At 43.8% G+C, this 17,559-nt stretch overlaps 1 protein-coding gene across 4 annotated transcripts in view; it reads right to left on the bottom strand.

Annotated features, from left to right (window-relative positions):
• The window catches only part of TBC1D1 (TBC1 domain family member 1), a 197,340-nt gene extending 186,462 nt beyond the window's left edge, over nucleotides 1-10,878 (bottom strand). The window contains exons 1-2 of one of the 4 annotated variants that reach the window (XM_016140716.2): nucleotides 10,452-10,878; nucleotides 264-769 (exon numbers count right to left, since the gene is read on the bottom strand). In XM_016140716.2, the coding sequence (XP_015996202.1) occupies nucleotides 264-680 (417 nt within the window). In that variant the 5' untranslated portion in view covers nucleotides 681-769; nucleotides 10,452-10,878. The remainder of the gene's footprint in view (nucleotides 1-263; nucleotides 770-10,451) is intronic. The other 3 variants (XM_016140711.2, XM_036227602.1, XM_016140713.2) reach the window with 3 other exon arrangements.
• Nucleotides 10,879-17,559: the final 6,681 nt, after the last annotated feature.

The following is a 17,559-nucleotide window of genomic DNA, read 5'->3' as shown; positions in this document are numbered from 1 at the left end:
CCTCTTATTTATAAGTTCAGACAGATTTCTCTTTTAAATTTTTGAACTTACAAACTTATAATTTCTAATATCTGTTATGAAGTGTTCTTCAAGATTGTAAAGAAACTGTCCCCATAAACCAAAAATCCAGTGAAATAATTTATGCATTACTGCAGCATCATCTCTTATCCATTTCAGTACACATAAAATAAATGTCTGGATCCTCATACAGGAAAAACCATCCAGCTCTAACCTCAATTATTTTGATCCCCACCTCCACTTACTTTTGTTTGATCATCAGCTTTGAACACATAGCAGACACTATGCTTATTGGCTGCATCGTCCTTAATGAGACAAGCAAAGTAACTTGGGTCGTGACTGTTGTGAATCAGTTTGTGTACATGCTGAGGCTTGCACTCAAAGATGCTGGAACAGATCAGGGGATCCCACTGCTGATTTTTTACTGGCTCAGGTTCACATCTCAGTCCAGAGGGCGAAACACAAAGCCGGACTTGCTTGGTGCTGGGCTCCTTTTTGGAGGACTGCCCACTGAGCCGTCGCACCTCCGCGACGACCCAAGGCAGCATGGCCATGGTGGTCAGAGAATGCACAGGCAAGGAGCCCACCAGCTGCAGGCCGAAGTCCACCCAGCCCTCGTTAGGAAACGTATGTTTCCTCGCTGTGAATGTTATTGGTTCCATCTTGGGAAAGGTCTGGAAACTCAGCAAAGTGTTGCCACTCTTCTATTTTAGACCAAGTGATCTATTTTACGTGCTTCTGGTGCAGACTCCTGGGGGAGAAACACAGAAGCATTAGAATTTAATGAAGTCACAACAATAGCTGCTTTCAAAGATAATTATTTCAGAACTTAAAAGTCTGAAACTCAAACATAAGAAGAAATGGATATTAGTTCATATGAGCTGCTCCATTGAGAAAGAGTTTTCTTGAAATTGCATTTCACATAAAAACTTAAAAGGCCAAAAATGTCACACTTATAACAGGTTAAATTAAGATCCCACTGGGAAACTATAAGGCTCCTAGAACCCACAAAGGCAAGCATGATAGAAAACAATGTAATATTACTTGGACAGCCTGAAACCCTGTTGCATATATTTCAAGGGTTTTTGTTTGTTTGTTTGTTTGTTTCCTTTATGATAATTAAATTCAGTACTGGTAACTTCCCCTAAAAAAAAAATAATAATCTTACAGGAAAAAGTGTCAGCTATCCATCATTATAGTCTACTGAACCAGACCAGTTTTAACACCTTACCACTTATGATACCATTTAAGTTTTAGAAGGTTCTCCTTGATGTAGTTCAGAGGTTCTGAATCACAAATTCAAATTCTATTAACAGCTACTCGATGCCTATTGTGTTCTAAACACTGTCATAAACATTGTTTTGTTTCATTCATGTACTATAAGTCATCACCCCAATCCCTTGCCCCTCCTCTTCCATAGAGGATATTGCTTCTCTTAGACCCAAACTCTCTGAACCGTCTTCCCCTCTCTATGGGTGATTTTCAACAACCATATGTGCTGTATCCTAACACCTTTCTGTTCCGTTGGATGACAAAACCCTTTTGTCCACAGCTGAGTTGTCTACAGCATCTCAGGCCCCATTCTCACTCGTTTGCTGCCTGGATCTTCACTCTCTCACGTATTCCCTGAGCATAGATATACATACTAGGAGGAAACCTGATGAAACTCATATCTGTCTGTTTGATCATTGTATCACCAGTTCCTGGTACAGCGCCTGACTCAGAACAGGCTCAATAAATACTTTAAAAGAATGATTGAAGTCTCTCCCATACTAATAATAAAGATATTTTCAATTGACCTCAAACCTCTCCCATTCACAACTCTTCCTTCCCTACCCAAATTTCTTCCAAATAAAGTCTACGCTGTCTCCACTTTCTACTGTCCACCCACAATCTGGACTATGACAAGAAGCACAAAGGAGCCATTGAAATTGCTCCTGTGGAGGTCGCCCACATCCTCTGGTTGTGAAATCCAAAGGGGGCTTTTTAGTTCTTAACTGCCTTGTCCTCCCTGACGAATTTCTCAACACTGACCGCTCCTTCCTGCTTGAAACTTCTGGTTCTCATCTTACTCTCCGTTGCTTCTTTTCATGTTCTTTGAAGGTTTTCTTCCCTGCTTGACTTTATCCTCGCCCCTCATTCCACCTGCTTTCTTTGGACAATTTCATCTAATCTCTTCGTGCCAACAACCACATTCTCATACTCATGCTGCTGCTGCTGCTGGGGCTAACAGCTTACTTTTATTAAGTACCAGGCACTTAGCATGTGTTATCTTATTTCATCTTCAAAACCACCTTCATCTCTAACCTTCATCTCAGTTACAGACTATTACTGCCATTTTTGTGACCTAGGAAACCTAGAGAGCTTGAGTCACTCAGCACAAGTGATGTTAGGGAGTCTGCACCTTATTCTCAACCTGCCCTGAGTGCTGCACAAAGATGCACTGACCATTTCCAAGTGTTTGTCTCCCATTGAGCCTCAAAGAGTTCCGGATCAGTACCAGCCATTAAATATTTTGATCTAGATAGCCTATTGGCAGCTCAGTCATAATTTAATTATTTAAAAACTAACTCGGTCTCACCTTTCCCTTCCCCAAACTTCTCTTCCTTCCTATAAGCTATAGCTCCATGATCAGGATCAATATTTATTTTAGTGGCTAAGCCACAAGCCAAGGAGTCATTGCTACAAGACTAAAGGTTTGTGTCTCCCACTCCCAAAATTCATATGTTTAAATCCTAATTTTCATTGTAATGATATCAGGAAGTCAGGTCATTAGGAGGTGATTAGGTCATGAGGGTAGAGCCCTCATGAATAGAATTAGTACTCCTATAAAGGAGACCCAGAGATTTCCCTTGCCCCTTGCACCAAGTGAGGACACAGAAAAAAAAAAGATAGTAGTCTGTGAAACAGGACTGAATCTGCCAGTGGACTTGACTCAGAGGACTTCCTAGCCTCCAGAACTGTGAGAAATAAATTTCTGTTGTTTATAAACCACCTGTCTATGGTATGCTGTTAGAGCAGCCTGAACAGACTAAGATAAGTCATTCAGACTCCTTCTTCATCCTTACTCCTTCTAAACTGGCTCTACATCTAAATATATCTTACCTCTTCTCAACTGGAAAAAAACGTACCCCAACCTTCAATCCATCCTTCACAAATTTCCTAGACTAATTTAAGTAATACACAAAATTGATCACATCACTTTTCTGCTAAAAATTCCTTAATCACTGCCCACTGTAAAATCTAAAGTCTTCTACATGGTACATAAGGTCTCTTTGAAATCTGGTCCTGTCTGTATCTCCAGCTACATATTCTCCCCTAAAATGCCCTCCCTCATGCACCACTAGGTGAAGATAGAGAACCAGCTATCGTTCCCCCATATGAGATGTGATTTCTCATGCCTCTGAGCCATGGTCCATGCTGTTCCTATCTCCCAAGAACATAATACTCGTCACAAACTGTAAAGAGTCTGAGATTTTACCCTATCTGTAAGCTAACAAGTTAGCCTGCTGGTAGAAGACATGAGACTCCTGGGTCTGAAACAAAGGACAATGCATTACTCAGAGCAATGCAGCAGCCAGAGAGTCAGAATTTGAGTCAGTTCCTTGATTCCCAATTCCCACAGGCAGGGTGATCCTTATATCCACACTGGGTTACAGAAAAAGCACCTGAGCCTTGGGAGCCCAAATATTTTATAATGGGGAAAAAGCATGCCTGCCCTTTGCTCCAGAGAGAGACATTATTTCTATTTTTCATGGCTGTTTGCTATTTTTAAAAAAGATTGACAAGACAGTTAAGGGGGTGGCGGGAAACGGTTAGTGCCTCTGCTCACAAGGTGTGTAAAAACATGAGACCCACGCAGAATCATCGCCCAGTGATCCCCAGTCTTGTCCTCTCAACAAATTGCAACTCATATTTAATCAGGGCGCAAGCAAGTACCACCTCTGCCTTGCAAGGTGATTTACGGCACCCATCACCGCATGCTTCTGCACTTCCTATCTCATCGTTATACTTACCTTAAGAGCTTGAAGAGATGCCCCTCCACAAAACTGCAAGCTTCTTCAGCTCTTAAGTTCTGGGCTTTCTAAAACCAGTAGAGAAATTCTAAACCTTTCCTGAACTAGAAGTCTCTTCTTTTTATTCTATGTTTTTCTGTATGATATTACAGGCACATATGCTGAGTGGATTTTTTAAATATAATTTGAACACAGTTCAGAGCTAATTTTTTTCTTTTAAATGTTCAAAAGTTCAGGAATAAACCCTTATGTTATTTAGAGATCCAACATATTTCATAAAAATATATTCTCTGTTTTCCTTTAAAGTACAGCTTCTCTCGATAATAAAAATAAGTTCATATAACTCCATAAATAATGCTCATTCATTCTCTCTGTCTCTCTCTCTCTCTCTCTCTCTCTCTCTCTCTCTCTCTCTCTCTCTCTCTCCTCTCCATTTTTCTCTCTCTCTCACCTACAGGTGAAAATGGCATTAAATGTCTGGCTCAATTTCTACTCCTGTAACTGAATCGGTTTCAAGTTCTAACTGTTGACAGCTGCTAATCCCAAGACATGCTTAAAGAAGTACTAGAATTATTACAAACGATAGAGCCGAGCCCTCTCAATCAGTATGGATGAAGTAGTTATTAATACGGTAGCAATAAGCATCACATAATTACTTTCAGTTTTCTTATAAGTTGATACATACCTAGTGCAAAAAATGGTCCACAATCATTTTATTATTTCAATCATCTAATTAGTTCTGCCATTTTATTGACAAAACTATTAGAATGCATTAAGTTCTCACTCTTCAACCAGCTGGGGCACATTCCTAGTATCTCTGTAAAAAGCATATTAGACCTTAATACTGTTTATGAACTATCAGATAGTAAATTCTACCTCAGACAGAACCATAATTATTTATAAGTGCTTCTGATTCTGTTGATATAAGATTCAAGGTAACTTAGAGTAAGTAACTATTTGCATTACTTTTTAATAAAAAAGTTGCATGAAATAAATAAACTAATAATACTAACAAACCATTAGATTATTTTTTAAGCCGTCTCAATCCACATCATTTGCACACAAACCCTGACAATCCTTTAAGCCCTACGTAGAACCACCCTCAGTAAGAAACACTACGATCTGTTCCAGTGGGCTTCCAGTCATGTTCCTGTGTGCGAAAGCACTATTACTTACAGAGGCCATCTGTATTCTACACATCTCTTACCTGCCACAGTCCATAAACATGGTAGGCACTGAAAACACAAGGATGCTTTTACTAGGACAGTTTCAATAATCTTGTCAGTGAGTCCTGCTATGCAAAATGTTCCCGAAAGCATGCACTTATAATCACAACATTTTAAAGCTAGAAAGGTCCTTTTAAGCCATTTAGCAATTTCCCTCATATTTGAAATAAAGAAACTAGGTTCTGAAGAAGTGGCTTGTCCAAGTTTGGTGACAGAATTAGGACAATCCAAGTCCTTGACTTCCATCCAAGTTCTGCGAAGAACCTCAGTTTCCTCATGAAAATACTTTCAAGTGTGAAGTTAAGAAATCAAGTTACTTAACTTCCCCAAATGTCAATTGTACTCTTTTAAGAGAATGGAACGAGATCACCCCCAAGTTTTCTTCTCTCTCTAAAATCTGGTAAATCTCATTTTCATAACGTATAATACCAAATGTCCCCAACATTGTGTGGGGATAGAAAGCTGCTCTCATCTTCCTGTCAAGAATATAAATGTGGAGGAGGTACATGAAAAAAAGAATAGGGTTTGCTGATCGGGAAGCAGGAGAAGAAATGGTGGGAGTTAGGCCACCATTGGAACCCTCTATTCCCATGCCCCATTCACTCCCCCCCCCCCCCCAGCAAACCACAGGGAGTAGGATGGGGACTTTCCAGTAGCCAAGAATAGTACAGCCTCTACAGGTTCCACTCTCACCTCCTCAGAACTGGTCAGAGAGGAGGAGTGGGGGGAGGCAGGGAAGAAGAATAAAGGGAGGGGTGTTGGAGGGTTCTAGCTCCAGGCCAGGTTAGGGAACAGCCAGTAATGAATAGCTGTTAAGGACCTCCAGGATAGGCAGGGAGTCCCCAGGTGGCCATTCACCTCCTCTTGCAAATCAATGGTTTAATTTTTCTGTTCTTACCCTGATAGAGTTGGCATGCAGCTGAACAGAATTATTCTGCCACCTGAATACTCTAATCTCATCTTACAGTAAGACCACTGGCTTGGCTAAACTATTTGTCCATTTTCTGCACAGAACCCCGCCCAGTCAGAGCAGTGTGCCACTCACCCAGATATTGCCCACAGGTACCTTTGGAGCAGTCGTCTGTTTCCATCACACAGAGCTCCTGGAGCCAGGGATTCTAATCTTTTCATCATCAAGGATGCTCCCTTACTGGCATGTGCCTCTCTAATTTGACACATAAAGTAATGATGTTTTGAAAGATTTCCTTCCTATATAAATCAGAACCAAGTCAAAGCTAGTCCTTTAGAATGCTATCACTTCTTGTATTCTCTCCCACTGTATTGCACAGTGACAGGGGTGGGATTGGGAGTCCTGGCTGGCCTTCGCGGATTATGTATAACCCTCCCTCATGCACTGCTGCTTTAAGTTATTCTCCTAAAAGTAATAGTAATAATTGTTAACACATAAAAGCACTTACTATGCATCTATTAACTAATTTAGCTCTCACAACCACCTTGGACAAGGACTATTTTTATCATATCTGAATGACTGTTATGAACGATTATCATTATCAGCTCTAATTTAAAGATGAGAGATGAGATGGAAGTTGCTGGCACAGAGAAGTAAGGTCACTTGCCCAAAGTCATCCTGCGAGCAAGAGGCAGAACCAGATTTTGAACCCAGGTCCTTCCACTCCAGACTTTGCGCTTGCTCTTCGGCACTTTGCTAGAGGAATACTTATTGACCAACTGCCTCTTCTGGGACATTGCATATATGACCTTCTGCATTCTTACAACTCTGAGAAGTATGTTTACCATTCCCCATTTTCATAGGGGTCCCTGGCTAGTACATGGTGAAGGCAGGATTTGAATCCAGACCTGTCTTATGCCCAAATTTCTATTCTATGCACTATAAGAATATCTCCAGAAGGGAATTACTCTAACATACCTTTCTAGTGGATTAGCTGGATTGTTTTTCTATCTAAATCTTGCTTGGCCTCAGTAATCCAAATCTAATGTCAAAATTATATTCTTATGGTATAAAAGAAACAAATATATGATAAGAATAAGTAATATTTACTGAGTGTTCACTGTGTGTTAGGCACTGTTCTAAGGACTTTAATGGGCAAATTCATGACAACAAACCCATAAGTACTTATCTACTTTGGAAGTGTAGATTCGCTGATCGTAAATAATATATTGTTAAATAAATACATTCTCTTTTTAAGAGAAAAATAGCTGCTGTTTGTCACAAGGGAAACAGGCACACTCAAAATGAAATGCTTCTTTGTTGGTGCTAAAACATATTCCCTACATTCTGTACAGCTTCACTGAAAATAACCTGTGTCTAGGTTATTTCACATGGCCCAAATATGGCAAATCTTTTTCTAAACATTTGAGGCCTGAAAGGGACATATTGCCCTTAAATCTGAGAACCTGTCAAATGGAAGTCTCAGCTTCAAAATGTCAAAAGCTTGAAAATGAAAACCTTTGTGTCTTATGTTAAGAATCTGGTTTAAAAAAAAAATTTTTTTTGGAACAGAATGTGGGATTGGAAAGGAAGAAATGAAGATATATGTCAGCAAAGGTAACAGTTCTTCACTGAAAACCTAAATCCTTTGCCATCGCCATGGGGATATGGACCTAACACTCCTTGTCTGCTCAGTGGACTCACAGAATTTTAATGAACAGATTTTCCTTTTCCAGGTTTTAATGACCAAGAAAAGAAAAGCGCTGAGAAGCATATCACATACTGGAATTAACACAACCATTAAATTTGAGAAGGCAGCACAGCAGGCAGGGAAAAGAGCAAAACAAATTATGCCAAGGCATCACATGCAAGCAGACTTAAGCCCCCAAATGGGCTGATAAACATTTTACATCATCTGGGGAATCTGAATAGTAGAGATAGGGACCCTCAGAAAAACACTCTGAAGGGAGTAAAAAGGGCCTGAGGGAGTTGTCATTTTGTAGCATAAAATTAAAAAGCAAATTCAAAGACAGAATCATCTCTAGCAGACAGCCCTACTCCAGAAATCATAATGATTGGAGATGCGGCTGTGAATGAGAAACAGGTAAGCACGGGTGCTGCTTAGTGCGCCACTCCCACCGTTTGCTGGCGGTGAGTCCTAGAAGATACTAGAAGATCTGGGCCAGAGAAGAGCCACCCACCCACACCTGGCTCCACATAGGAGTAACATCTGATTGCTGCTGCAGCCTTTGCTATTGCAGCTGTTCTGGCAACGGCTGCCTTCTAGGGAAGCGGGGGACAGAGATTGTCAACAGTTGGCTAATAAGGGAGAAGGGGCAAGGCATGTGTCTTCAGAGTTACCCATTTCTTCCTCATAACCCCTGGTACAATGACAATGTCACACGCAATAAAAGGTCGACCCTGACATGACTGCACCCAACCAGGTATGTTATCACAGTGAAAGGGGAATCCCCCGAGCACTCGGTGGGAAAGATAATGATAGACTGTGGCAGGGAGTCCCATTTGCAAAACTTTCACTTTGATGCTAATAAAATCTAACTACACCAGTGAATTCCCCCCCTATTTTACTGGTTGGCAAACAGCTAGATGAATCCACATAAAAGCATTTATTTTAATTATCACCTGATGATTTTATTTATTGCTTTCAGGCACTTATTCCCTTTTATATCTCCTTGCACTTAATTAATAATCTCAGGACACTCCACTTTGTTCACTTCAGAAAATGTCCCCTCAACATTTCACACAGTGACCTCTAACTCACAGCTCTGTTCACGATCCAGTAGCTCATGTTTTTGTTGATGGTTACTCACATATAAATCTGGAAAGTACTTTTTATAGTTTTATTTCCCTATAACTTGGTTGGAAAAAAAAAACAGGTAGATTTGAGACTGTGATAGTACTTCTTTTCCAACAGATTTAAAACTCTTGTTTGCAATCAATCCTTTTTTATACAGTTTTTTTCATACATCGTCCTTATTCCTGAATGTCTTCAGGGTTCCCAGGAAGCAGCCAATCGTGAGGCACAACCAGCTCCCCAACTAAGAGAAACCATCTCAACTGTAGGAGAAGGTGCAGAACTCACCTGCTTCCAGGATCCCTAACCCAAGGGAGTGACAGAACATGAAGTGTTCAGACACATGAAAAGTCCTGCAAGGCGGGTTACCAGCCTCCTGGAAAATTTCCCCATTCATTCTTCCACAGAGCCCCTCCCACAGAGCAGGCTCCCAAAACACAACAGACCCACAGGTGGCCATTCTCCAACTTCAACCAATCCTACCCGGAAGCTGGGGAAGAGAATGAATTTCTGCTTTCCTGAAGAAAGACTCTTTATCAAGGCCTCTGCAGTTCAGCTTAAAGTACAGTGCAAAAAGTTTAGAAGTTTGGACTTATGGAGAGAGCTGAGAGTCTTGGGTGTGACCCATTCAAACCAGGTCACTTTAAAATAATCTTTCAAAGTTTGATTACATTAATAAGCGAAATCATCCAATCATCTGAAAACAGGACTGAGAAATCTATATGAGGTGAATACCATCCATTAATGTAGGGCACTCTGAGAATTAAACTGGTGGAAGGAGCAAGTCATCACTTTCAATTTCTTTTCCCTTTTAGGCAACTTCCAGAGAATAAGATACTTTAAAGAAAATTACAGCCCGTAAAACCTCCTTTAGGTGGGTTTCAAAGAAAATGACATCTGTTTTTAAAAATAAAACAACAACGTGTGGCGAAGTTTGACGGGTCCCATAATAACAGACCGATCAGGAAGCTGGTAAAAACAATTAAGCAGGGTTTCAAAATGACTGGTACAGGATGTGCCCATAGAAAGAAATGTTGCGCGCACTGGGGCAGCAGCCGGAGTTACTACTGCAAAGTACCCTGAACTTTCAAAGGGTGGAATGGGATTCCTCTGACCGCCCACCCCCAAATCTGATCGCCTTACAAACGCTCTAGCCCTAGAGATATTTGGCGGGAGGAGGGGGCGATGCTAGGACCCGAGAGTAGAGGTGGAATAGGACAGAGCCGTCCAAGCTCCTGGTCTTTAAGAAGTAAAAGGTTTCGCTTTCTTCCAAGTAGGGGGGTCAAGATTGGTGGCAATGAACTTCCTCCCCTGAGAGCCCCTTGGGCCGCTAGGACAACAGGAACACCCGAGTGCAGCGTCCCCGCGGGCCGGGGAGCGCAGGGGCGTGCTGTGAGTTGGGGGAGGCCGGATGCCGCGAGAGGCAGCCGCCGGGTGGGATGGGCGAAGCCGGAGAAGGCGCCTACCTGCGCGGCGGCGCGCTCAGAGCGCGGGGCCGAGCCGGGGCTCGCAGGTGCTCTGGGGCAGCCTGGGGACGGTCTGGCCGTGCGGGGCGTCCATCGCGAGGGCTGGCTGCGCGCTTCCAGCCGCAGGCGGCCGGGAGGGGCCCCTCCGCTGACTCCCGCCTCTTCTCCACCCCGCAGAGGAAACAGCGGGTCGAGGGGTAGCGGCCGCAGCAACAGGCACGGCGGCGCGGCGGAGGAGGAGGAGGCGGAGGAGGAGGAGGTGTTTGCGCGCGGCTCGCGTTTCCTCCTCCCCGGCTGGGCGAGCGTTGGGGGAGGCGAGGGGAGGGCAGCAGCCGGGATCTCCCGACTTGGTCCCCAGGGACCTGAGAGGGGAACGCGGTGCCCCCTCCTTACCCACTGCGCCACGTGACTGCCCGAGTGACGGCCGGGACAGGCGAGTCACATGCGGGCGACAGCTGCTGCAGTGCGGGTCCGCCGCGGCCTCCCTCCCCTCCCGGCCTCTCCCTTTCCCGGTGGTCCCTCCTCCGCCCGCCCGCGGGATGGGCGTGGGTGGGTGGGTCCAGCCCCGGCCCGTGGGAGGGAGTGCGGAGGGCTCCGGGGCGCCGTCCCAGTGCAGGGTCCTGGGGCGCAGGGGACGCGGGGCTCCGCGCGTGATTCAGGCCCTCGTGCTGGGATGTGCGGTCGCACACCCTGTCCTCGGCGGTCTATTAATAGCAGGTGGCGGGGCCCGCGGGGCTCGCAGCAGGTGGCACTGCCAGACCGCTCTTTGCTCCTTCGCGTCTCCTCATCTGCACTCGCCGTCTCTCTCTGATACGGATGTGGTGAACTGCACAGAACACCACACAGCAAGGTGACCGAGGCACCTGGCTCTCCCCACATCACCCCTCGTTCCTGTCCTAGGGTTGAATAATGGCAAGGAGTGAAGTGAGACTCCAGGGCGCTGGCAGGTAAAGCAGGGGAATCAGAGACTTAGAGAAACTGCGAAGGCTGAAGTGCCCTCCCCTATGAAACACCAGTGAGCCCCGTTTCTGAACGACTGCGGGGTGACGCAGAGGCCAGACTGGGAGCTTTAGCGCGCGCGCGTACACGCACGCGCGCGCGCGCACACACACACACACACACACACACACACGCACACACGCACACGCGCGCGCGCACACACACCCCTTGGCGTTCCTGCCCTTGGTCAGGTTTGGGGAAGTTCTCAGTGGCCTTGTAGAGTGTTAAGGAGACGCTCTGGGGAGACGTAAAGGCGACTGCGGAAGCGGGCTCCTAGGATTAGCGGCGAGGAGGAAACAGGCAACCTTTCCAAATTCCTGGCCCACTACTAAGTACATAGGGACGATTCCACTCCCAGGAGAAGGATGTGGGATCTGATAAAAGTAGGGTACGTGGCGCGATCTCCAGAGAGGAGTGAGCAGGGAGGGAAGAGCAAGAGGAGGGAGATGGAGGAAGCCGGCAGCGGTGGGGAAACCCAGGGGCATCTTTGGGGATATTTCGTTTAGTGTAGCTGGAGGCCAGCTTTTCAGGAGGTGGCAGAGGGTGGGGCTACAGAGGTGCGCTTGAACCCTTAGCCCAACCCCACTACTGCTGCGGCTGAGGCAAGCTGCTGGGCCTATTGTCTCACCTGTAAAATGGGGCCAATACACATATAGGAACATTGTGAGGATAAAATGGGGAAGTGTAGGTAAAGTTCTGAACGCAGTGACACAGGCATGGGCCTCAACTATTGGCAGAAGCTGCTGTTACCAGCGGCTCCGGAGGCAAAGAGGGGTCCAAGGTGCCCCCTCCTCCCTGCCTCCCCAACAGTGTGCTTCTAGAAGTCGGCCCCAGCCTGTGAAGCTTTTTTGATTAGTGTTTCCTTATGGGATTCCCTGGTCCCGCTCCTCTGGATGCTCACATCCAGGAGAGGTCTATTTAGTGGGATTCAAGGGTTTTATCTATGGTTTGATCTAAAAGTCTCATAGTAGTGGTAGCTATTTTTCATTGAGGGGCTAGTCCATTTGGGGCATCATGGTAGGTACTTTACATATATTTTCTCTAATACTCACAGAAACTGCAGAACAGAGGTGATAAAATCCACTTGACTATTGAGGAAACTAAGAGGTTTATGCCTCTTGGAGGCCACAGAATTAGTAGTTGCTGGGAACCCCCTCCCCCAAATCCAAAGCCCTTTATAACATACTTTCTCCCTGGCCACTGTGTGGCCCTTTGTAGCACTTAGCTCATCCTTTGTCATAATACAATTCTTTGTGTACTTAGCCTCAAAATTTTAAAACGACATGAGGAATATATACAGACATGGATAGTCTAATGATCAGAACATTCATTGGGTTATGGAAATTATTTTTCATTAGCTTCCAAAATGAGGTAAACCAGTTAAGCTGTATTGTCGCTTGGATCATATCGTAATTATTTCACACCTTTATCTCCCACTCAGTTCTACTGTTAGCATTCCTCTTTGCAGCAGCCTGCTGACACACACCTTCAGAGTGCTAGGATGTCAAGACAGGTACGTCGTCATCCGTTTCATTGACACCCCTAAACCGCCTTTCATACGTGACCTGGCAGATGATGGTTGAAATCCTGCCTGCTAGCCCCTGCATCTGGTAGAAGAGGTCAGGCCCATGCTGGGCTCTGCTTACAGAACGTTTCCCATCCTGCCACTCCACCCCCACTGCCCCACACCCTGGTCCCAAAATCCAGGAAGGCTTAAGTACAGGTGCCTAATCATGTCACAGGAATGAGAAGGGGACGGGCTGAGGCAAGCCTAGCTCTGGTATCTTTGCCCACGCCCTCCACCCCCGCTCCCCGTCCCCCCCGCAACTGCTGAAGCCTAGTAAGTTCCAGCTCAGAGATTTACAATTTAGCGGCAAATGACTATCTGCCCTGACCTCTAACCTGGATTAGGGAAGGGCCGTGGCCTTGTAAGCAATGGTGATTTCTGCATCATTTTTCCAGTTCCCAGAATTAGTTAGTGCCTGAGGAATAATAGTGAAAGATTTTGTAATACTCTTAGCTTCCTGGAAACAAAACTCCTTTTATAATACATGATAAGGATTTTCAAAAAAAATTTTTTTTTTTTTTTTTTTTTTTTTTTTTTTTTTTTTGCTGTAAGGCACTGTCTCAGAGAGTAGGAGATAGCCTTCGCCTTCTAGCATCCTCATTTGTATGCATTCCTAGCAGCTCGGGAAGAAATGGTAAAGAGGCCTTTGGGACTGATGGCAATACGCGGCATGGCAGGATAAAGACTCTTGACCTGTGCTGTCCCGGGGCATACGCCATTGCTCCAGGAGCGAAGTATCTCCTTCCTTTGTCATACAGATGTGTGACTCCCACCCAGCAGGGCTAGTCCACAGCTACAGCAGAGGCTGGCAGTGGGACCTTGGCTCCCTAGGGGCCCAAGAAAGTGTTCTGTTGGCAGTTCTTGATGTCACCAATAACAAAACTAAGTAGAGAATGGGGCCGAACTCTATTGTGACTGTTGCAGGCCCCTGATTCTCCTGACTGGTGTGAGCTAGGAGCACAAAGGGCATTTAGCTGACACAAGTCCCTGACCCCTTGGCTCAGTGAGTGAAAACCCCCTAACTGGAAGGCTTCTGCCATCGTGGCTGCTGCCATTTCCTTAGGTGGACAATCTCTGCACCTCCAATTCCTCTTAAAATCCTGCCATGGACCATTCTTTTGGGGCTGCCCCTATAGATTTTTTCCCCAATTGAGTCATTTGCAGCATAATTAATTGTTCATTCCCAAAGTCCAGGAACATTAACATCAACTTTAAGATGGCTGCAGAGCTCTAGAAAACTATTTAACTGCGGTAAAGCAAGTGAGAAGCCCAGAGACTGAAAGAAAACACAGGCCACTTCACTTTTTAAAAAAGGGAAGCATGCACAAATCTAGAATGAAAAGTCCTTCATCAATGTAGAAAAGAGGCCATTAATAAAATTATTCATTATTATGAAATCTATCAGTTAGTTATTACATATTTATATTAGTTAGAAACCCATACTCTATTGCTATAATGCAGTTTCACCTAATTTCCAAATATACATAATAAGGTAAGTGTTCCTAACTAGCGGGCCTATTTCCAAATTTGGCATAAATAAAAACAAGAAATTTAGATTATGCTGTATAGAACTCTAGGGTGATTAAATTGGTATGCTTGCTCCCATCAATTGGTGGTGACTTTCTGGCCCCCTGGACTGATGGTGATATCTGGGATGGCAGGAAAAGGTCCCTAAACCAAGTTCAAGTTCAGTGGGAAAGGATATAAGATTGAGAAGTAGCATCTGCCTCAAGCGTAAGAGGAGGCAGCATCAAAGCACCAGCTCTGGGTAATTTGCAATCCTGCCAATCCAAGGCATAACTACTAGCATATAAACAGTACATGAAGTGATGCCCAAGTGTCTTAATTAGGTCTAAGAAACATCCATTATGGCAACTGAAAGGATTGAAGTCAAGATCAGAGAGCACATTACACTGACTTACCTACCATGTTGGGGCCTTGAAATTGCTTTCTGAAAGGCTTACGAATGATGAAATATAATGGAGTAAAAAAATGAGCAGATAATCAATGTAGATTTTTAAATTTCAGTAATTTCAATAAACAAAATGTTACTGCACAAGAGACCTTGTGCTTACGCTGGATGAGACAACATAAACCTATCTTGTGTGAGAACAAGTGGACTGTATCCTCGGGCCCCAGAGTAAGCTTCTGTGCAGTGTCTAATCTCCTTTTATGGACAAAGCAGATAAAACTCTGGGCACTGGTTCCACTTCCCTTTTCAGTTCCCTCTCCTGTGTGTTAAGTCATCGCTCTACACGAGCAGCTACTTCACACAGCGCTCTGGTAATATCCAGCCTTTACTTGGGCTTCCCACTTCCTACCTGAGCTAGTTTTGTGGGGTTAGGCAGCAAGAGAAAAGCTGAGCAAGTGTTAGATAGCACGTCACTCTTTGTCATGTTATCTAAAGTTATCTAACATCTATGTGAGACAGTCTTTGTAAACTGTCAGATTTACAGCTCTCAGGGATTTACCTAGATTGCTAAAATGAATAAGCTTTCCCCACTTCGTTTTATCCCAAATGCCATTATGAGATTGCTGGTACATTATGTGTAATCTCACCTAGAAAATGCAGTAGCTGGTTAACTGGTCTTCCTGCTTTGGCCCTTGCCACCCTGCAGTCTATTTTTAATATAGCAGCCAGTGAGCCTGTGAAAATATCAGTTGGGATATGTCACTACTCTACTTTGAACCCGGCTTCCCAGATGTCCCAGAATAAAAGTCAGTGTCCTTATAATGGTTTATAGAGCCCTTTGGGATCTTTCCCCTTTCCTACACCCACATCACTACCTATGTTCTTCAAGCCACCAGCCTTGGGGCTCAGGCTGCTCAAACCTACCAGGCACATTCCTGCCCCAGGAACATTGTATTCAGTATTCCCTCTGCCAAGCATGCTCTTTCCTCAGCTATCCACTTGCCCTTACTTCAATTTCTTTAGGTCTTTGTTTAAATATCACCTTCTCCCTAAGGCCTTCTCTGACCAACCTTTTGAAAATGGAAACCACTGCTCCATTTACACACACACACACACACACACACACACACACACACACACTCCCTCTCTCTCTCTCTCTCTCTCTCTCTCTCTATTTATCCCCTCTTCCTGATTTATATTTCTCTGTAGAATATATCGCCCTCTAACATGCTATATTAGTTACTTGCACATTATTTATCAGCTGTTTCTGTTCCCCTCCTCTATGAGGAAAGAGAATATTTTTGTTTTCGTTCACTGCTGTTATCTCCAATGCATAGAATAGAGCTGAGCACACAATGGGCATTCAGTGAAGATGGAGTGAAAAAATGAATTAAATACCTTGTAACATGACATTTGTGAGTTCATGGAATGTCCCTTAGAACAGAAACTTTTTAGGTTTCCATCTATTTAACCCTTGTGCCCTTATCTGGTTTCTTAACTGTCCCAAGAGATATGTCAGTCCCGCCTCCTAGGTGAGTTGAATGTTAAAGCATGTGACTACTTACTTGTTTAACCTTTAACACAAGATCTGATTTCCAGATATACTATAAAAAGATTGTAAAATCATGGAACAACTGAGAGCTAGTCCACGCTCAATATTTGTCAAAAGTGTGGTTGAGAAAAACATCATTTTGGAGAACTGCCTAAAAGACATACCATCCAATTGGTCCTCTAGACTCTGGATCTCCTGAAATCAGTTCCCGTATCAGATCAGCCAAAGTGAAAAGTAGTTCACCTGGACTGTATCAAGAAATTTTTCTTTTATTGAATTTTACTTTAACGTCATCCAATTTCCCCATTGGAGGAATACATTTTATAAAAATGCCCTACTCAGTCTGGGGATATTGTTTAATACCTAACAGAATGTCCTTTCAAGGAGAATCCCAGAAAAAGTTCTCTCAAGGATCTACCAGAAATAACTTCTCTTTCCATGAGGAACTAGTTGTAACTCCATCCTTGTACTGACTAATGGGCTCAAGGGTCAGATCTGGGACCCTTTGCTTGGCAAGTATGGAGGTCATTTTGTATAGTAAGTCATTAATTCGCAAATGCCCCTTCTAAGCCACTGCCGGCCTATGCCAATTTTTATCTATTCAAGGTGAAATATAGGTAACGACATATGATTTCTTATAACTAAACTGGACTACTCTATAGTCTGAAATCATGTTTTTCCCACTTTGTAGGTGTTAACAAAAGAAAGTTTTGTGGTTCTTTTTAATGAAATGATAGTGAGAGTTAGTGGTGGAAGCCTTTGTTGGCAGGTTTTTGTTTTAAAATGTCTTTACTTGGCAAAAGAACATGATAACATACTTCTGTGTCTCCATTGTTTAGGAAAATTTAGTGGTTCATAAAATTTGAAGTCTAAGAAACATTCATTATTATCTTACTCCTAGCTTCATTTTACCTCACCTTTCTCTTCCTTTACCCCTATTTTCTTGTTCACTTATTTTTATTTTGTTGCCTTGTGTGCATTTAAGCATCATTTCTAGAATGTGGCAGACACGAATAAGTGAATGAATGAATGAATGGATGAATGAACAGAGGCTTACAGAAGGCAAAGAACATACCAA

The sequence above is a fragment of the Rousettus aegyptiacus genome, unplaced genomic scaffold (assembly GCF_014176215.1).
Source record: "Rousettus aegyptiacus isolate mRouAeg1 unplaced genomic scaffold, mRouAeg1.p scaffold_m13_p_10, whole genome shotgun sequence".
Taxonomy (NCBI): domain Eukaryota; kingdom Metazoa; phylum Chordata; class Mammalia; order Chiroptera; family Pteropodidae; genus Rousettus; species Rousettus aegyptiacus.
The sequence above is the reverse complement of the archived record's forward strand: the minus strand, read 5'-3'. Positions and strand labels throughout refer to the sequence as shown.